This window comes from Gracilinanus agilis, chromosome 2 (assembly GCF_016433145.1).
Source record: "Gracilinanus agilis isolate LMUSP501 chromosome 2, AgileGrace, whole genome shotgun sequence".
Lineage (NCBI taxonomy): Eukaryota > Metazoa > Chordata > Mammalia > Didelphimorphia > Didelphidae > Gracilinanus > Gracilinanus agilis.
Window position 1 is genome coordinate 607,732,912 of NC_058131.1, and position 22,441 is coordinate 607,755,352.

A 22,441-nucleotide genomic window follows, 5' to 3' on the forward strand; every position below is an offset into this window, starting at 1 on the left:
TAAAGTTAGAAGGGATAAATCAAGGGGGGAGAGGGGAGCAGTGGAATGGGAAGCTCCTAAGGGGAAGGGAAGAGAGGGGGGAGGGAATTCATTAGGCCTCAACAAATAAGAGGGGAAGGGAAAGGGGGTGGAAAGGGGCAGTAAACCAAGGGAGTGGACAAGGGGGACTGATTTAAAACAAACCATTGGTTTAAATAGCGTAAGAAAAAGGGGCAGAACTAGGAAAGGATACCAAAATGTTAGGGAACACACAGCTGATAATTATAACCCTGAATATGAATGGGATGAACTCACCCATAAAACAGAAGCAAATAGCAGAGTGGATTAGAAAACAAAATCCTACCATATGTTGTCTACAAGAAACACACATGAGGCAGGTGGACATACAAAGGGCTAAGGTCAATGGCTGGAGTAAAATCTTTTGGGCTTCAACTGATAAAAAGAAGGCAGGAGTGGCAATCATGATTTCTGATAAAGACAAAGTTAAAATAGATCTTATTAAGAGAGATAGGGAAGGTAATTACATCCTGATAAAAGGTAGTATAAAGGAAATAACAGTACTTGACATGTATGCACCAAATAGTATAACATCCAGATTTCTAAAGGAAAAACTGGCAGAGCTCAAGGAGGAAATAGATAGTAAAACTATACTAGTTGGAGATCTAAATGCTCCTCTATCAGATCTAGATAAATCAAACCAAAAAATAAATAAAGAGATAAAAGAGGTGAATGAAATACTAGATTTAATAGATATGTGGAGAAAAATAGGGACAAAAAGGAATACACCTTCTTTTCAGCTGCACATGGTAAATTTACAAAGATTGACCATGTACTAGGGCATATAAATATGGCAATCAAATGCAAAAGAGCAGAAATAATAAATGTAACCTTTTCGTATCATAATTCAATAAAAATAATAACCAGTAAGGGCACATAGGCAAATCAAAAACTAATTGGAAACTAAATAATATGATTCTCCAAAATCAGATAGAGAACAAATCATAGAAATAATCAATAATTTCATTGAAGAGAATGACAACAATGAAATATCCTACCAAAATCTGTGGGATGCAGCTAAAGCAGTATTCAGAGGGAAATTTATATCATTAAGTGCATATAACAACAAATTAGACAGGGAAAGGATCAATGAACTGGGCATGCAAATCAAAAAACTAGAAAGGGAACAAATTAAAAATCCCCAGTTAAAAACTAAATTAGAGATTATAAAAATCAAAGGAGAAATCAACAAAATTGAAAGTAAAAGAACGACTGAATTAATAAATAAGACTAGAAGCTGGTACTTTGAAAAAATAAATAAAATTGACAAAAGTACTGGTCAAAAAAAGGGAAGAAGAAAACCAAATTATCAGTATCAAAGATGAAAAGGAAGACCTCACCTCTAATGAAGAGGAAATCAAGGCAATCATTAAAAACTATTTTGCCCAATTATATGGCAATAAATATAGCAATCTATGTGATGTGGATGAATATTTACAAATATATAAATTGTCTAGATTAACAGCAGAAGAAATAGAATACTTAAATAATCCCACATCAGAAAAAGAAATTGAACAAGCCATTAAAGAACTCCCCAAGAAAAAACTCCCAAGACCAGATGGATTCACAAGTGAATTCTATCAAATCTTCAAAGAACAATTAATTCCAATTCTATGCAAACTATTTGACACAATAAGCAAAGGCGTTCTACCAAACTCCTTTTATGACACAAATATGGTACTGATCCCACAGCCAGGTAGATCAAAAACAAAGAAAGAAAACTACAGACCAATTTCCCTAATGAACATAGATGCAAAAATCTTAAACAGAATACTAGCAAAAAGATTCCAGCAAGTGATCATGAGGATCATTCACTATGATCAGGTGGGATTTATACCAGGAATGCAAGGATGGTTCAACATTAGGAAAACCATTCACATTATTGACCACATCAACAAGCAAACCAACAAAAACCACATGATTATCTCAATAAATGCTGAGAATCAATACTCAGTATCAAATTTAAGACAGAAAGTAAGGGTTTATAACAGACACACACACACACACACACACATGCACGAACACACGTGAATATCCCTTCCACATCACAAAGGATAGGAGTGCCCTCACAATCTAGAAAATCCGGGTGTTTAAAACAAAAAGAAATTGTGTGTTTGTGGTATTAAAAAATTAAATATGTTGATATACAATACTATATAAACATTTCATGCATTTCTGAGTATCTAAACTTTTTCTGTTTTATCTGCTGGTCTTCACATGTTATCTGTGGCTTCCACAAAACTCCCCCAAATTTTTCATTCAGTTTCTTATGCTGACCCATGATTTATCAAAACTGCAAAAGGGAAGGTTGCAATGTGAAAGGTATTTCACATGCTCATGATTCCAAACTATGTACAAACTAATTGAATTAAGTTATATCTCAAGGTCATTAATACATTATTGAAGTTCTTATTAAGTACACATGTACACATAATAAGTGGGTAGGACAAAGATGTGAATGTGTAAGGAACTCAGGAGTCATCCTAAAACTTGCAGTCATAAAAAAAGTCCTATGTCAGAGTATGGTCATTTCCTTCTTATTAAAGTACCATGAAGAATATACACATACATAGCCTCTTGGGCAGAAGAGTAATAATAAGGATTTTTCATTAGTGTTTTAAGAAGTACTTAGCACTTTTCTTTCAAAAATCCTATGCAGGGGGTAGCCTAAGACGTAGCATCCCTATTTTGCCAATTAGGAAACTGAGCCTCAGAAAGGGTAAGTCACAATGGACTTCCCCATTGACTTGTATCCACTTTTCTATTTCATTTGCACTAAACTTGTTGCTGGGAGTATACTGCACTGCAAGATGTAGTTACAGGTAGAATAACCATAGATGGAGTGGGACAAAGGAATGAAACCTCATTTCAGAAGTCTCTACTAGGTTATTTGGGTAAGTCCTGGCAATTGCAACAGCTTAAAATTCTTCAACAGAAAAGATGATACTTGTGTATACATAACAACACCCCCTCCCTCCTTTTTCTTCAAGCTCTCATAAATGTGTGATTTTTACATAACTTCAGGCCCAAGCAACACTAAAAACTGTATCTTTAATGTCATAAGAAGTCTGAAAATGCAGTATAACTCTTACACTGATTATTTAGTTTTCTCCATTTATAAGCTGAATTATACTGCTTGATGAGCCACTGCATGACAGTAATTCTTCTGAAGACCTTTGAGACCAGAGAAGTGTAGGAATTTTGAGTTCATGCTTTCATTCAGCTCCCTCCAACACAATCCCTGCTCTATTCACACTCATGACACAGTGCTATTTGTCAGGATTCCTATGATCTGGATAGTGCAATCTCCTCAAAGCACTAACAGCTGAGATGACCGGTATAGAGCAATGATGTGTATAAGGGTTCCTCTGATCTGTGTGGCTCATGAACCTCACTAACTGCAGAGCTATATGACTTCTGCGCTTCAAAATGGGCTTTCTTCTGCAGTTTCAGTCTGCATTTTGCCACCCTAGAGGCCACTTCTGCTCTTTGAGGCTCCTAACACCAATAGTAACTTCTCTTTGCCCATCTCTCTCCTTCAAAAAGTTCCTTCCCCACTCAATGGCACTTTTCCCATTTCCTCCCTCCTCAGTTGTTTCCTTTTCCTGTCTGCATTTGTCATGCCTTTTGTAGAAAAGAGAGAAAAGCACCACATTCTAAAAAGCAAATCGACTCTTCTTTCAATCTCTCTCTCTTTCCCTCCCTCCATCCCTCTCTCATCCTGCCCTATATATATATATGAGATTTGTTTGTGATTTGCTTCTTAGCTGCCAAGTCTTGATATCTGAGGTTACCATAGCTCTGGATAACTAAAACATGATAAATTCATAATCAGGTTGTTTAATATTCTGTATGGTACATGTTGGTAACGAAATACTATTTTGCTATAAGAATTAAGTAAGATGATTTCAGAAAAAAAGGTGGAAAGATCTGTGGGAACTAATAAAGAACAAAATAAGCAGAACTGGGAGAACATTGTACACAATAGCAATATTGGATGATGATTATCTGTGAAAATTTGGCTACTCTCAGCAATGCAATGATCTGGGACAATCCTGAAAGATTTAGGATGGGGAATGCTATTCACCTCCAGAGAAAGAACTGTTAGAATTGTCTTCCACATAAGTATATCTTTGTTTTTATTTTATGGTTTTGTATGACCAATATGGAAGTGTGTTTTGCATGACAATAAAAAATTTAAAAAGAATTTAAAAAGACAATAAAAAAATTTTAAAAATTTAAAAAGAAAAAGATAGTACAAAATATGCACTATCTGCCTCTGAATATTTTAAGTAGCTACCTCAAAATAGATGGCATATAGTCAGTGACCAAGTGACCAGGTATACCCTAAACAGGTCAGACATTGCCTTCAAAAGATATTCATTCCACTCCTGGCTGCACAAGATGAAAACATAATTCTACCCTTCTCCACTTACCCTAATTATATTTGGGAAAACTGGCCTTCACTGGTTTTGCAACAGAAGGACCCAGTCTGATTTTATGACTGGGAGGCTTAGTTTGAGTCCAATCCAAAACTCTATCATATATACAGAAAGAAAAAATAGTTAAATTTTTTACAGATCATTTCTCACGTCTTTAAAAACCTTACTAAGTGACAAATCAAAAATATCACTTTGCAAAGTCAAGCAAAAAAAAATTTGCAAATATTTCTTAACCCCTGCTCTATTCTATTCTCCCTAATCCTTATCTTTATTCGTCTCCTATTTTGTGCCCTTATTCCTCACTGAGAGTCTGAAATGGCAAAAGGTATAGAGGCTTACAAGAAAAGAACTGGAGGGAGAGAGCAGAACATGATCTTTTTTCATCACCACCTCTTGTTTCTATGATGTTTTTAGTTTGAATTAGTACAAATTATGTGTGGGAAAATCTTTAGCTATCTGGTAAGGCAAGGAGGAATAATTTTCTATTAAGTGGCATGGACCTATGAGGGAAAATAATTAACCAAGGCCAACCAAAGTAAATTAATGTTAGTTCTTGCTATTTTTAAAAGAGAAATACAAAACATCTAAGCCATACATCTGAGCCATAAGAACAGAAACATAAAAATAAAACCTTATTCAATTAAGATTATAAAATTAAACATTCATTTTTGGTTTGGTTTTATATTATAGACAGAAAAAGAAAAGAGTCACTAAGGAATGGCAAACAATGAGGGGAAAGAGAAAGAAAGCACAAAAGATCTCATCTAAAGGAAGGAAAGGAACAAAAACATTGTCCCTTGAAACCCCTAATTCTTCAAAAGACTAAGTGCCATCAAGATTTAATCCTACTTCAATTCTTCAACTTGCCCAAAGCTCTCTCTCCATGTATGAGCTCTTCACCTACATTTTGGACTCACAAGTAGGTAGCAGATCTCTGGCAAAGACACCAATCAACAACTTACCTCTGATAATCTTTAAGCTCTTCCTCAACAGCTAAGGGAAGAGAATCATAACCTCAGGAGATCCTTTTGTGATATATCAGAAAACCTTACTTCAGTAACTCCCTTTTAAGTATGTACACGGATATTTGCTCATCACAAATGTTAGGAGGCAAGGGGAGAGAGAAAACATTTTACTTTGGGAAACTTTTAAGGGCCAAAGATTCCCCTTGTACAGAGACTATCATCACCACACACTAGTCTCTCCTCCAATAAAATAAGATAGCCTGGAAAAACAGACAGATGGCTGAGCCTAGTTATCACCAGAGCTGGATCCAAGTTCTACTTAGACCACATACTATGATCAAATGAGATATCTGTAAAAAGCCCTTAGCACATCACATGGAACACAGCCAACCCTATATAAATGCTTCCTCCTTTTCCCCCTCCCTAAGGGAGGAATGACATGGGGCAGGTAAATTACTTAATCTCTCAGTGCCTCAAGACAACTATCTAAGACTATAAACTACAAAGAAAATGACAATTATCCATAATAGGGGAGGGTATTTTCCATACCACAAGTTTCCTATGCCAACAAAAGCACAAGTTCATAGCAAAACCTAGTTCCCAAGAAGCACCTGTTTTATATACAGGATCCCAGAATGTACAGGAGGTCCTCAAAGTCATGGTGTCCTGTACTTTTAAGCTATTCAAGTATACAGTTGGATAGCCTAAGTTCTAGTCTCAAGACTGAGTTTAATTGTTTCAGACTTCACCCAAGATGGTGCTGCTCTGCTGGCCCCAAGTTCACTCCTTTAAACAACTGTCTCTGATTCCCTCTTCTCTCTCCCTACCTTGTTACAACTAGTGGTATTAAATATGCTAGTTGGTACAGTAGTGAGTTCTCCAGAGGAGAAGAGATAAAGATTCCATTCTTAGGTCTTGCTATGAATACACCAGGCATCTATCTATCTAAACAAACACACATGAACACACACACATATTTTTCATAATCCTGAAAAGCAATACATAATAGGTAACAGAGTATCAAGGATTTGAGTCAAAATCACTATGAGTACCCTCTCTACAATTTAAAAGCTATGTGATCTTACAATTTTAAAATCTATAAAATAAACATATTTATACTATCTGTCTCACAAGGTTATTGTGAGAAGTAAATGAGAACATGTACAAAAAGCATGCTACCAATAAAGCATTGTATGAGTTAGTTATATATGTATAATTGATATCATATTGCTTGCCTTCTCAATGGATGGGGGAAAGACTGGAGGAAAGGCGAAAATTCAGAAATCAAAATGGTAAATGAATGAATGTTAAAAATAAATAAATTTATTTTTAAAAAGAAGAAATGACCCACCAGATGCTGATGGTTGCCTCCCTGTCTCTTCTTCTTCCTTAAGTCCCTAGGAAACCTGGCTATCAATCATCCTGGAGACACTTCTGAAACCATGACCTTCTTACTGCCACATTCCCGTATCTCTGCCAAAGAAAAAAACTCCATCTGTTTGCCACCCTCTCTTTCACTTTATGGCTGGCTGTTTTCAGTTACCATCTATCAACCACAGTCTCCCAGGGCAATAGCTGCAAAGAAGCAGAATGCTGGTGAGAAACTAACCCTGACTGATTATACCATAATCAGATAGTCACATAGTCACAGTGTAGGTAGAGCAAAGACAAACCACTTATTAGCTGTAACCTGCACAATCAATTTCCCTATGCTTCAGTTTTCAGTAAAATGGGATAATACTCTACCTTCTATGGTTCTGTGGTCTCACACACACACACACACACACACACACACACACACACACACACATACACACATATGATAGAGAAGGATGGAGGGGAAGAGGGAGAGGTATAATTAGTATAGTTAGAGCAGGTCATATAAAAGGAAAAGATGTATATTTTCTCAAACTCCTCTCCTCTGCAGAACTCAAAGTATTGTCCGGATCAGCTTTATTTAACATGATCATTTGTAAAGCAGGAAAGGAGAAAGAAGCAGGAATCAGAGAAGCAGTTGTGTAAAGTAATGAAGCTGGGGCCAGAGAGAAGCAGCTCTGCCTCAGACGAAGCACAGAATATATCTCTATCTACATTACATACATAGATGTATACAAATATATACATGCATACACATAAACACATACGTGTGTGTATATATATATATATATATATATATATATATATATATATATATGATGTAACAGACCCACATATTCAGGAATATTAGACTGGAAAGTGCCTATTCAGATAGAGATTGCTATATTCTCCAGCAGCATGTAAATAACATATAATATACACATATAATATATACACAACTATACATCTATACACACATACGCAACACATATATGCATGTGTATGTCTATACAGATACATTATCTACCACCAACATATTTACCAACGTGTAAGTACAAAGGGAATCTCCCTGAAGGTGACAAGGCAGGTGATCCAATGGTCTGTCTTTCCCGAGGCACCTCCCATAGTCCTTGGTATCTTGACCTCAGTTAAGTTTTTAGGGCTGCTGAATGCCTTGTGGGCAACATGTCTAGTTTCACCCTCAATTCCTTCCCATCTGCTCAGCTGCTCTTGGCCAACTTGCCAGCCCTTTCTCTTCCTCTCTCTGCCCTATCCAATGGATTTCCTTGCCTTTGGTCTAGTTGCTTGGCCACTCCCTTCATGGTGGTACTATGTGGTTCCAACTTGGTCACTCATCCAGTGATACTCACTTAACACAGACAAACCCTGCATTAATGACGTGGGGCAATGTTAGGGACATGCTGAACAAGAGCAAGGACATCACTGCCTATTCAGATGTAGAGCTGAACTCTCCAGCAGCACAAGGACCTAGATCACAGAGACTTTATAAAGGGTGTCCCAAAAGTTTCCGTGCAGTTTTAAGCTACTAAAGCACAAAAAGTCAAATATCTAAAAAGCTAACTGACACCTCATACTTGTTCAATTTTTCTCATGCTTCTATTTTCTCCCTCAGTCACTTGTCATCCCTTACTGATGTCAATGTGGCCTCCAATCTAAATATACACTTTCATTTTACACATAATAATCCAGGGGAAGACCTCAGGTCAGTGACTCCATGTCTCTCCTCTGTGATATAAATACATGGCTTTGGGATAACTACTTTCATCAGGTTCCCCCGAAATCTTTAACTTGTTGCCAAGTTGATTTCTCTATTTTAGATAGCTAGCTATTGGAAGTCTGTCAGTAAGTCAATAAAAATTTATAAAGCAACTTCTATGTTTCAGGTTATGTGCTAAGCACTAAAAATATCTCCTCTGGGGCATAACTACATGACTTTAGGATAAGTCAAGTGGGGTTATCTAACCTTTGTATTTTAGTTGTGGCTAGAAAGCTGAGTCCTAATCTTATTTTTTTTTTAAATTTTAAACCCTTAACTTCTGTGCATTGACTTATAGGTGGAAGATTGGTAAGGGTAGGCAATGGGGGTCAAGTGACTTGCCCAGGGTCACACAGCTGGGAAGTGTCTGAGGCCGGATTTGAACCTAGGACCTCCTGTCTCTAGGCCTGGCTCTCAATCCACTGAGCTACCCAGCCTGCCCCCTCCTAATCTTATTTAAAAGATCTCCATTTTAACACTTAAGGGAGTTTTCCACTTAAGTTAGTAAATGACAGGCAAAAAGAGTAAATCATTCCTGCCTCATCCATTCCATACATCTGAGGGATTTGAACAAAATAAGAAATACTAGTTCAATTGTTAAAGTATTCTATTCCCATTAGATATAAATATAAGGGGAAAGTAAGTATTATCAATAAACCTATAATCTTTACTGTTTTAGCAATAAAATCTGTATAAAATGGCAGAAATCCTGCACATAAAGACTCCACCATAAAAAAGTAGAGGTATCATAGAGAATATCACTTAACCAAATCATGTGATCAAACGTAAATATCCTCCAAACATGTCTCTATTCAAGGTAGAATATCTTTCCTCAAAACTAAGTGAACTTTTTTTTTTAAAACCCTTACATTCTTAGTATTAATTCTAAGCTGGAAGAATGACATGGGTTAGGTAATCAAGGTTAGATAACTTGCCCTCTCTACAATTTAAAAGCCATATGATCTTACAATTTTAAAATCTGTAAAATAAACACATCTATACTATCTGTCTCACAAGGTTGTTGTGAGAAGTAAATGAGGGCAGGTATAAAAAGCATGCTACCCATAAAGCATTGTATAAGTTAGTTATAACTAAAATGTTTTATTCACAAGATTTGAATGCAAATTATACTTAACTATAATTTTCTCTTGTGAAATAATACTTTTAAACTCTTATGAGGACTCCAAGTGAAAATACATTAACATTTCTAAAGAATTAAAGGTAGGAAATCTACCAATTATAATAAAGTCTGCTGAGAAAATTCAGATTTAAATTTTGAAATACAAATATATGTGTTACATATTTATATTTGAAATATAAAAATATAAATATTTGATAACCAAAAAATGACAAACTTAAATAGAAAATTTCAGCTTGATAAGATTTTGAAGTTGTTATAAAACAAAAGAGAAGAAATAGGAGAGCTTTAAAAAAACTTTACAGAATATTGCTCCATCTTAAAGGAAACAGAACCAATGAATCATTGGTTATGTATGAATTGGGTAGGAACAGGGAGCTCCTTTATATCAAGTAAACAAAGATATCTTTAGAAATGACTAAAGTCCTCAAGAAGGTAATGAAGAACATGCAAAAGGCAGATCATTGTCAAGCGAGTATCAGATCAATTATGGAAGAAATTAATAACAAAATAGCCATTTTCCAATTAATGATGAAATTTCTGGTCAACTGCCTAAAGAAAAAGCCACCACTGGAAAATGTTTTACTGTGCTTTGGGCTGGGTACAATCTGAAAAAGTATGGCACTGATAAGAAAGACTAAAAATAAGACTAAAATTTCAAGTGAGCGAGAAAATTAAAATCAGGTAAACAGATTGGAACACAAACCATATGGGTCCCAGAAAAGGAAGTCAGGAGTCTTCTAGACCAAAGAGCCTTGGTAAATTGAGATCCAAGATCTAGGCAAAGAGTTTGGGGAATAGGCACAGAGTCTAACAAACAGTAAGAACTAGGTTTAATTGAATAAAGTTTCTGCCCAATACCTGCCCAAGTCTAGAATTACTCTCAGACCATATTAGAGGCCTTGAGCCTTTAGATAAAGTCACAAGCAGGCACATCATGCTGAAATGAGGGAAGGATTAGGAGAATTAATAATAGTTGTAATAAGCAAATAAAGAAGTGTACATGGTGAGGTTAAAAATAAATGGAATGGGGGGGCAGCTGGGTAGCTCAGTGGAGTGAGAACCAGGCCTAGAGACAGGAGGTCCTGGGTACAAATCTGGCCTCAGCCACTTCCCAGCTGTGTGACCGTGGGCAAGTCACTTGACCCCCAGTGCCTACCCCAGTGATTCCCAAAGTGGGCACTACAGCCTCCTGGTGGGTGCTGCAGTGATCCAGGGGCACGGTGATGGACACAGGTGCATTTATCTTTCCTATTAATCGCTATTAAAATTTTTAAAAAATTAATTTCCAGGGGGCTAAGTAATATTTTTTCTGGAAAGGGGGCGGTAGGTCAAAAAAGTTTGGGAACTACTGGCCTACCCTTACCACTCTTCTGCCTTGGAGCCAATCCGTAGTATTGACTCCAAGACGGAAGGTGAAGGTTTAAAAAAAAAATGGAATGAAATTTTATTAGAAGGAAAGCTGGTTTATTCATAATAACTAGCATTACATAGTGCTGTAAAGTATGTAAAAAGCACTACAAATCTCATTTTTTCATTGATTCTGGATGCATTGTGTTCTGGTCAAAAAAGAAAATAAGTATCTAGGCCAGTGATGGGCAAACTACAGCCTGCAGGCCCCCTAAAATGTTCTACCAGGTAGCTAGACATTATTCCTAATCTGAGAATACGAGTAGGATACAATACAATGAAAAAGAGTTGCCTTAGAAACAGATTGACAGATGAGCATTTCCTTTCCTTTAAAAAGTTTGCCCATCACTGATCTAGGCCATCTTATAATCTACTCCTACAATATAAAGAATTGAAGCAATTACTCAGAAAATTTGGGTCAAACAAACTTTTCCTTCTCTAGAAGGCACTTAAATTCAAAATTTATTATGGTAACAGAAGAAAGAGTAGTGAATTTGGAGTCAGAAGCCTTAAGTTTGAATCACAACTCTGTCTCTTCCTTTGTCACCTTGGACATCAATTTTTTCATCTATAAAATGAGGAAGTACTTTTGTGGTTCCTTAAATCTCTAAATCTATGACACTTCAAACCACATGATTCTGAAATATATTTTGACCACATTTTCAAAACATCCTTCATGTTGTCTTGGGAAAAAGGGGTGAGGGGAAGGGGAGGAAGAAAGTTTAAGATGAGTCAGATATTGTAATAAAACGTTTTTTTTAAATCATCATAGTTCAGTGGGCAGCTGGGTAGCTCAGTGGATTGAGAACCAGGCCCAGAGATGGGAGGTCCTGGGTTCAAATCTGGCCTCAGACACTTCCTACTTGTGTGATCCTGTGCAAGTCACTTAACCCTCATTGCCTAGCCCTTACCAATCTCTGCCTTAGAACCAATACATAGTATTGATTCTAAGACAGAAGGTAAATGTTGAAAAAAATCATCATAGTTCCTGATAAATGGGAAATCAGCCTGGAACTAATTCTAGGGTTTTGTTTTTTGGAGTTTTTTTGTTTTCTTGTGCAATGCCCAAAATTCCTTAGGGAATTTTCAAGTCTTAAAGGCACAAAGAGAATAATTTTGTTCAGAGCATCAGGTAAACACCATCTATTTGCCATTCATCTCCTTATCTCTTGAAGCCTTATAACTTATACTTATAGCTAACTACCTCTGTTTTCAAAATCTTTGTGATCAGTCCACTGCTCAGTGCAAACCAGAAATATTACTTGGGAAACTTCAAGTTTTCTCCCCATAACAATTAGCAATGCCATTTCATATCTTTGAGAATAACACGAACCCAATGATGTTCCTTGGGCAGCTAGGTGGCACAGTGCATAGAGCACCAGACCTAGAGTTAGGAAAGCTCATTTTCAATTTCAAATCTGGCTACAAGCACTTACTAGATGCATGATGCCAGGTAAATCACTTAAACCCTGTCAGCTGCTTCAGTTTTCTCATCTGTAAAATGAGCAGGAGAAGGAAATGACAAACTACTCTAGTAACTGCCAAGAAAACCCCAAATGAGGTCATGAAATGTCAGGTACAACTGAAACAAATGAACAACCATAACAGCAGTAAGTCTGAGAGAAACATAAACATGGGGTTCTAGTAAATCTGCACTATTTATATAAATTCTCATTAAGGGGAAAACCTCACAAAAGAGTAACAAAAAAGAAAGGAAGACTATGTAAACTTCTTTATGGTCCAGGTGGGTTGACTCCTAAGCAAATCTACAAACAGCTGATCTTCAAAAAGAAAATCCATTAATAAGCTTCCACCTTTACTAATAGGTAGACCAAAGCAGAGGTAATAATAATTAACATTTATGAAACTCTTTATAATTTGTAAAGCATTTCCCATCCATTTCCTCATTTGATCTTCTTTAAAGTGCTAGGAGGTAGGTGGTACTCATAGCAATGGAATAGACTACCTATGGTCACATGCTACTAAGTGCCAAAGGGAGTGCTGATTCTGACAAGTCCAGCACTCTCTCCATGATACCAGATATCCTGCTATAGAATAATGAATAGAGGATACAATCCAGCCTTGGTGGAGGTAGTGTAGTTGTCAAAGCTCCTATGAGGATACATGACTCACCTTCCTCTGTTCCTCATCTCCTGTACCAAAGCACTCTCTCAGGAAAGGCCCCACTTATTGACAAACTTACTCCTCAGTATAAAATGAGTCAGTATTCCCTTTTTTGGGCTATTGGCATTTTAAGGACTATCCTAGGTTGCCCTGAACCAGCCACTCCATGGTGGCTGAGACTACATATTCACTACTTTTACTAAAGAAATGAAAGCATGGTGTAGGTAGAAGCAGCCCAAAACTTAGGAATCAAGATGGGCTAACCCTGGCACCAAAAGACCTGGCTCAAATTCTCTGAGCTTCCACAACCAAAATAACCTCTGCCAGTCTTTTCTACAGCCTTTCAGAGATAAGATATTGTTATACATGAAAATGCTTTTAAAACCACAAAGTGCAATACAAAAACAAGGGATTCTAACGATCTTATTGGATCTTTGAATAATTGGCTATGGGCAGGGCATTTGAAGTTTCATGTGAGGGTTTGTGGCTTAGGCAAAGAAATGCAACCTTCTCCCTTCTCCTGATTTGTAACTGTGTTAGACATAAAATGATTCATTTTTAGACAGGCACTTGATCACAGAATGAGCTAGCCAGATGGGTCACTTTCTTAAGATGGCTTATAAAATTAGCTCAAGGAATCAAAAAACCACCTAGCCAGCTAGCCTCTAAAGGAAACTAAATGAATGTATGCACTCATGTATGTATACACATACACAGTGTTCAGCTATGAAATCTTCACTTAAGGGGAGTAATACACATGATGGATACTGTGAGAGTAACAATAAAGTTCTAAAACTGAATCTTAAAGTTAGGATGGAACTTAGAGATAATCTAATCCAATCTCTTTTTTTGACTTGGGAAGAAAGGAAAATAGTTCCAAGAGTGATAAAATTACTTGCCCTAAGTCATAGTGATTCAGTAGTAGATAAGAGTCAGGACATAAGAAGCAGCCACAGAGCTGGTCCTCAGAGTTAGAAAAACCTGTGTTCAAATATTCTCTCTAAAATATACTGATTGTCAGACCATTGGCAAGTCATTTATGTCTCAGTGTCTCCAGCAATCAAAGGAGCTCCTTAACTAAACCAAAGAAGTCACAAGTCTGGACCAAAAAAGTGGGTAGGTAGAAGATTATTCTTTAGATTATGACATGCTGCTAGACAGCTGACCATTGAATTAGTCCATCAATTATTGAAATGTGTATTTATGGATCTTTATAGTTTATAGCTGGAAAGTAACTTGGACATCATTTTATAAAGAAATAGTTCTACGTAGGTGAAGAGACATAGCCAAAGTACTATAGAAAGGAAATAGAAAGAATGGAAAAGTTGCAGAGGGTTTGGGCATTTGCAAATGATTTGCAAAGGAGAGCTGGCACATGGGTGGAACCAAACAGGTGAGGTTCTAGAACAGTAAGGACTGATAAGAGGAGACATTGAGATTCCAAGGGGGTTGGTTGATCTCTGGAGAGCAGGAGCTTCCTTCCTGTGGCCATCTTTGGATCAAGCTAGAGAAAGAAGCTGTGTTCCTGACTTCCCTTGGAGGTTTTCCAAATCTCAAGAAGTCTTCTCTGAGCCTAATCTAGATCCTGTGACCTGTTTCTTGGCTTTATCAATATTTCCACCTATTCTGCGTGAGCTGTCAAGGACTTAATCTCTATCTTGCCTAACAGAGCCAGACCACCAAGGTCAACCCATCTGCCTAGACTTTGCTGACCCTGTGTTTATCTCAGTGGACCAGTTAGTGCCAGGTGAATTTAGCTAGAATATTCTTATTCTTGAGCAGAAAGATAGAGTATAATAGAGTAGCCCAATTATTTGAGATCGAAAAGGACCTATGAGGGTCAGCAAGGGGGAGGAGTTAGAACTGATAAGAGTTAAAGATATCACGTTTCCCTGGTCCACAACCCATCCTGAGTTTCTCAAATAAGCCAAGATCTGTTTTTACATCCTTCTGAGCAGTCAGATTATGTTGTCTGCAACCCACAGAACTGGGCCTACCACTGGGCTCCATACTGTGGGCAGACCACATTGGGTCTACAGCTTTGGTCCAACCCACTTGGAGACTCTACAAGGTTCCTTCACTTACTTATTTCAGTATGACAAGTACAAGTGGCAGAGACAAGGTCCCAATGACTCTAATCCAGCACTCTATACATCATAAGCACAACTGACTAGGAACTTGTCAAGCTATATCACTCCTGAGAAATGGTTCATTGACCTCAAGCTACTCAGTGCTATAAAAGTCCATCTTTTTGATACACTTAATTCCCAAGAACACTGTCATGGAACAACACAATCATGCAAAAACACAATCCCAGGACTGCAGATGACCCAAAGGACAATGGGAAAATATGGATCTCTGTAGGCTAAAGCCTTTTACCAGATATGACTGGCCTGCAAAGTGGTAAATAGGTTCTGCAGCAGCAGTCTTCAGAGATAGAATGGACAGTCATATGGTGCTTCAGAGAAGGCCTGAAATACACTGGTTGGACGCTTAAGGAAATATAGTTATGGAAAGAGAAGAAAAATAATAATAGATAAAAAGGCATGGATGATTTATAATCTGTATTAGTTGATGAAACAGTCACATTAATGAAATTACAGATCCACCAAAATCCTGAAAAGGGGGCAGGATACATGACCTTATGATGGCAGAATTCCCTCAGGGGCAGATGTCAATTATTATGGTGTGGCTTCCATACCCACCAACTCTGTCATTTGGTATCTGTCTAAAGTAATCAAAATTGTAGATAATGAATGACCAGTACAATAATTGTACCAGGGCTCCAATTCTCAAAGATTTGAGAGTCAGATACTATACTAGTGGTCTACTGTGTTGTATCATTTCATCCCAATAATGAATAGGAAAAAATAGAAACAAGGCATACGTATCATTCTAAGGTTACTGAAAATTAAAACAGTCAATAGTGAGGCAATAGTCAGGGATTCATGAAAGCACAATTCTAATCCCAGCTCTATCATTAACTGGTTAGGTAATCCTGGATAAGGGGAAAGAAAGAAAATAAGCATTTATAGAGCCCCTACTTGCAATGTAAGAGGCACTGGGCTAAGTGCTTCACAAATATTCTCATTTGATCTTCATGACAACCCTAGGAGGTAGGTAGTAGTATTATCCCCATTTTATAGTTGAGGAAAATAGAAGCAGATAGAGGTTAAGTGACTTGCCCAGAGTCACACAGGTAATAAATATGTAAGGACACATTTGAACTTGGGTCTTCTTGACTCTAGTCCCAGCTTTTCAGAATTACCACCTCACTCTGATTCTCAGTTCTTTCCTCTATAAAATAATATGATCTCTAGGATTTCATCCGGCCCCAATATACTATAAACTAGTCAAATTAAGAAGTGTGTAAAGATTATCACTAGGATATAAAGCTTCTTTTCCTTCTTTATCAAGGTGATCCTACATATTAGTCTTTATCAATTCTTTCTACTATCAAAATCTGCTCTTAGGAAAATATTTGATGTCATTCATTTCCACCTTCTCGTGATTTTAGACAAATTGGGCTCAAGGTACCTTGGAAATCACCATATCTAAACCCCTTGTTTTTCTAGGCAAATAAAGAGACTGATCCAAAGTACCACAAGTACAAGTGGCAATGGCAAGGTCCAAAGACTCTAATCCAGCACTCTATACATCTTAGGCACCACTGACTAAGAAATGGTCAAAGACTCAAGGGTATTTAAACTCTAGACCTTATTTGTAATAATAGCATGAAAGAATGGAAAGAGACCTTGTAGCAACACTTTGTAATTGTGAGTGGAAGAGGAAGAGAAGAAGGAAAAGGAGTAGTAATGATAAAATGTACTTTGATATTTCAAAACATCTACGATTTCATCCATTGGGGGATCTCCACCAACACAGATCCCAACTCTTCCATTCTTGCAGATGTTACTTAGGATCCCAGCTCTTGAGCTGCAAGGGACCACAGAGTTATCTAAACCAATCCTCTTACTTTACAGATGAAGAAAGACTGAAGGTCAGATATGTAGATAAAGTGATTTGTGTATATCTGATCACACATAAATGTCAGAACCAGCTCCCCTGACTCTGGACCCAGTATTCTTTCCATTGTAATGCTCTGTCTTATGGGTCCTTGTCGCCAAAAATATTCATCAAATGAGAGGAGCACTTTGAAAGACATAGCTCTCAGCCAAGGCCACATCTGAAGACTTTCTGGCTCAGATAAGGCATTATGTACTTATGGTGATGCATATGAGTGAGATGTGAAGAGGGGAGAGAAGAAAAAAAAAGAAAAGAAAAGAAGGAACAACAAGAAAACTTATGAATCACAGCAGTTTTAGCAGTTATAAAGCACTTTCACAAACACTAATTGATGTCTCATAAGAATCCTCTAAGGTGAAATGAAATGAAAGTACTATTTAAGGTAGCTGACTTCAAATTCTAGTTGGTTCCTTAAGCAGATGATCTTAGGTAAGGCATTTTGCAGGGGGTGCCTCTATTTCTTTACTTGTAGAATGAAGAAACAGAGTTAAAGATGCATCTAAAAGTCCCTTGTTGCTCAGGTATTCTATGATTCTAGCATTCTTTTTGAAAACTGAAGAATATAAAATGTTTTGTATCAGAAAATAAAGAGTGCTTCAGCTATATGTTTTAATTCCTTGTGTTATAACTATAAATACCAAGATCTGATGTAAAGCCAATGCTAAAGTCCCAAAGGCAGACCTTCATTTATAAAGCTCCATATTTTAGAAATCTTTAGATTTAAATATTCAATGCAGCAATAAATAGTTTAAATAAACTTAAACTAAAAGGTACTGAACTAACTTTGAGACCTTTCTAAACCTGCAAAGTTAGTATGAAAAAATTTCATTTGGTGAGAAGAAACAAAAATGTTGCACAGCATCAACTTTCACTGCACACCAAAGACCTGTCAAAATAATTCATGATACCACAGATGTGAAGGGATCATTCACTAGAGAAGTAAAACCCACTTAAAACTCCATTTAATATGTTCATGTGGTTCACCAAGATCAAAGGCCTAGTCTAACTGAATCACAATGGTGAAATTTTCAGTAGCTGCTGCCTAATATACTTTGAGGAATTACACTATTCTAATTCAAATGCTAAAATGCCAAGTCACTTGAAGAAAACTTGACTATTTCTTCACATTCAATCTGACTACACAATTATAAAACAATGTTTACTTTCTTGAACAAGAGTCATATAAAATAGTTTTTCTTTAAAAATTAAATTAGTGAATTAAGTCAAAAGGACATTTTAATAGCAAAAAATATGCATTAGCAATAGTTATATTAGTACTCTAAACAGACTAAGCATCTGGGTGTCTTGATTCTGACTAGACCTGATCTCATTTTAGACTAGTCAACCTGCACAGCTTGTAATAAACTTTAAGCTTCCTAGATAGAGGAAAAAACAACTTCAGCTAAAAGATACAATAAGTATTTCTATTGCTGCTGGTCATAATTTTTCTTTCACTGTTGGGGTTGATTTTATTTTCCATTCTAAAGGTATGGACAGTAGAAAAGAAAGAAATCTCAAATTACTGAAGTACTTTAAGACTGCTCTCATCAGTGAGAACATGGAATAGTGAAGAAAGCATAGGCCTTAGATCCTGTTAATTTGAGAAATGTATAAGTTTTTAATTGGAGAAAAAAATCCTGTTCTCTGTGGTGGGTAGGAATTTTGTGATAAGTCGCAGGTGCTAGGCTGACAACACAGAACTTCCAGGAGAGGGGAGCTCATCTTTTTAAATGCAGAGAATAAATGCATAAGCTTACACAGTGCACACAAACATGTTATTCCAGCTTTTGATTATATATATATATAATATGTGTGTATATATTTATATATACACACATACACACACACACATGCACGCACACACACATACATGATGATTAGAAAGGCAAGAAGCACACACAAAATAACCATATACACATACATCAACATATCAAGAGAAATGGATAATTAACAAAGTACCATATACATGGCACGATTACAAAGGGAAGGCCACAAGCAAAAGTGTTTTATCATCTAGAATGAATCTTAGGAGTTATTCCTGGTGGTCAGAAATTATGAACTAGTCAAGAAAAGTTATAATCCTACCCCTACCACCAGTACACACATCCTACCTTCAACCAGCTCCCAGGAGGAGAAATCTCCATTTTCTCCTTGAGCCTTACCTTGGTTTGTTACAAGGCAAAGACCTTGCATCCACTGCAAACATTTTAGAAACAAAGATGATAACTGGAGCTGTGTCTTCACTTCCACATTTCATAAAAGCTAAAGAAATGAGAAACAAAAGTCACTCTTTTTCTTTACCTACTATAAGAAAACCAAATTTCATTAGAACAAATGAGACTTGGAATAAAACAACATTTAGAACTAAAACCAACCAGTGATCTTAATTATTTTTTAAATTCTACTTAAAGAATTGCTTTTCCAAAGAACAAAATGCTTCCCTTCTTTGAAGACTCGGGAAAAAAAATCAAAGTAATTTATAATGACTTATTTGTCTGGCTGCTATTTGTAGTGAATGGTTGGACTATAGGCCCCAAAGGACTCTCAAGATGTAGAAGAAATAATTGAAATAATAAATTAGGAGAGGGTATGGCATCTTACCCTGAAAAGGGACACGCTCTGTGAGAAGAGCTAACAAGTATCCACACAGTATGGATGGGATAACCTGTAAACTTAGGAAACCTTAAGTAATCCAACCTACATTACCTGAAGACTAGGTGGCATCAGACAGCTCTTCTAGCTTTAGAACAATGATCCTATGACTTCCATAATATAATTCCATATCAAAGGGATGCCAGGAGATACATAGATGGCAGGGTATTGTTAATAGGGAAATGCCACCAAACTCTTGAAACAGTTTCAAAAATGGCCATTTTAATGTTCCAGAACAAATTCCTTTGAAGCCAATCATGGAAATACTGGTGTTGGGGAAGAGGCTTTAGTTACTGAGGAATTTCCATACCAATACAAGATGGAGAGTTCTAACAAGCCCCAAAGTTAAAGCTCTCAAGCTGAGGATGACATAGTAATTCCTAGGTATGAGTTATTCAAATATACATAAATGTGTATAAATTATAGGCTACTTATAAACTATTTGCACCCTGTACTTTTATGAAGGGCTTTTTCCTGCCAGCACTCCTGATCAAAATGGCAAAAAGAAGAGAACAGTCTGCTTTCTTTGGGCCCTATCAAAAATTAGTCCCCACAACATTTACACAATTTGGGAATCTACCTTCTATCATATTAGGGTAGATCCTATCAAACAAACAAAAAAAAAGAGCCTGAAAGATTTCATCTAAAAGCTATAAGAACATCATCTAACTTCATATTGCAATGAAGTAACATTTTTGTCTACAGGAAGAAAGAGCATAAATGGAGTTCTGAGCAAGTTGCCACTGAATATCTCAGAGCTCCTTTCTGGCAAAGTGCACTTACATTTTTAATCCAAAGTGAGAATCAATCTTCTGATAAAACTCTTGCCAAGGGGAATCTAAAACAATTCCCTTAAGAACTCACTTAGTACACCTAAATATACCTATTTTTGGAAACTTGGCTCACCACAGGATAAGGTTAAATGATACCATAAAAAAGTCACTTTAAAATTTAAAAATGTGTGTGTGTGTTTCTTTTTTTTTTTTAAACCCTTGTACTTCGGTGTATTGTCTCATAGGTGGAAGAGTGATAAGGGTGGGCAATGGGGGTCAAGTGACTTGCCCAGGGTCACACAGCTGGGAAGTGGCTGAGGCCGGGTTTGAACCTAGGACCTCCTGTCTCTAGGCCTGACTCTCACTCCACTGAGCTACCCAGCTGCCCCGTGTGTGTTTCTTAAGAACAGTATTAACATTATTTGAGTGATGGCAGGTTAGGTTTTAAGGTTTATTAAACATGTGTGTAATTGCTTCGCTGTGTTATTTGCTTATAGTCCCAAAATGTCATAAAGATTTCAGATCTCATCTTTACTCTTAAGAAAGGAAATCTAATCAAAAAAGGAAGAAAAACTAAGAAAAAAACTAACAAGAACATAGGAAGAGACTGAGTACCATTAGTTCAACCACAATCAATCAATCAATCAATCAATAATCATATAATGAGCTCTTAAAATGATCCAGGCAATGGTGCTAGTTGTAAAAGAGATTAAAAAAAAAAGTGTAACAATCCCAAACCTAAAAAACAAGTAGTTTAAAAGACAAGTGGAGGGGCAGCTGGGTAGCTCAGTGGATTGAGAGCCAGGCCTAGAAACGGGAGGTCCTAGGTTCAAATCCGGCCAAAGAAGCTTCCCAGCTGTGTGACCCTGGGCAAGTCACTTGGCCCCCATTGCCTACCTTTACCACTCTTCCACCTATAAGTCAATACACATAAGTTAAGGGCTTAAAAAAAAAAAGTATGTTAAGACAAGTGGAGTCATATAAAAAAGATTTTAAAGGTCAAATAGATGAATTAAAAAATCATTACTATCAAGACTAGCTCCAAAGCTGAAATTATACATATCCAGTGATCAGAACACCAAATCCTAGATTTATAGAGCTTTGAATGGGCTTTAATAGTTTTTTTGGGGGGGGTTTCCCAAGTAACCTTACCTTCTGTTTTAGTATCAATTTTAGGCAGATGCGTGACAAGAACTAGATAATCTGGATTAAATGACTTGCTAGAAAGTGTCTGAGACAACATTTCAACCTAGGTCCTCCCTACTTAAGACTTGATATTCTATCCACTTAGCTTAGCTGCCCTTAATTGTTTCTAAATTAATTTGTTCAAATTTAGCTTACCTGTCTTTAGTTCCTGGGTTTCTGGTGGAAGAGAATCAAATGTCCTTGCTCCAGTGCATAGCAGCCTCTCTACTCGCTCAGCTGGGATGTCAAGAGGACTAGGGAGTTTCTGGCATACCATGTCTAAAACTCACTGTTAAGGATTCAAAGCTAATGAGCTAGAATTTGCCCCCAATTTCTTTGTACTGGATTTTAAAAAAGGTTTCATTAGCAAATGATATAGGGTAAGATCAGCAGATTAGGAGAGATGATAATCACAGACAAATTATGGGTTATCTGGCATTGTAAGGTTAACAAAAGCACATTGCATATATTTGATATTCACCACAATTCCACATGGCAGGTATGACAGAGCAATATCCTCATTTGACTGAAAAAGT

At 36.8% G+C, this 22,441-nt stretch overlaps 1 protein-coding gene across 2 annotated transcripts in view; it reads right to left on the reverse strand.

Annotated features, from left to right (window-relative positions):
• EFL1 (elongation factor like GTPase 1) overlaps positions 1–22,441 on the reverse strand; it is a 250,801-nt gene that overhangs the window by 192,646 nt on the left and 35,714 nt on the right. For both annotated transcript variants that reach the window (XM_044665477.1, XM_044665476.1), the window contains 2 exons: positions 22,062–22,184; positions 19,458–19,557 (listed from right to left, as the gene is read on the reverse strand). In XM_044665477.1, coding sequence (XP_044521412.1) covers positions 19,458–19,557; positions 22,062–22,184 — 223 coding nt within the window. The remainder of the gene's footprint in view (positions 1–19,457; positions 19,558–22,061; positions 22,185–22,441) is intronic.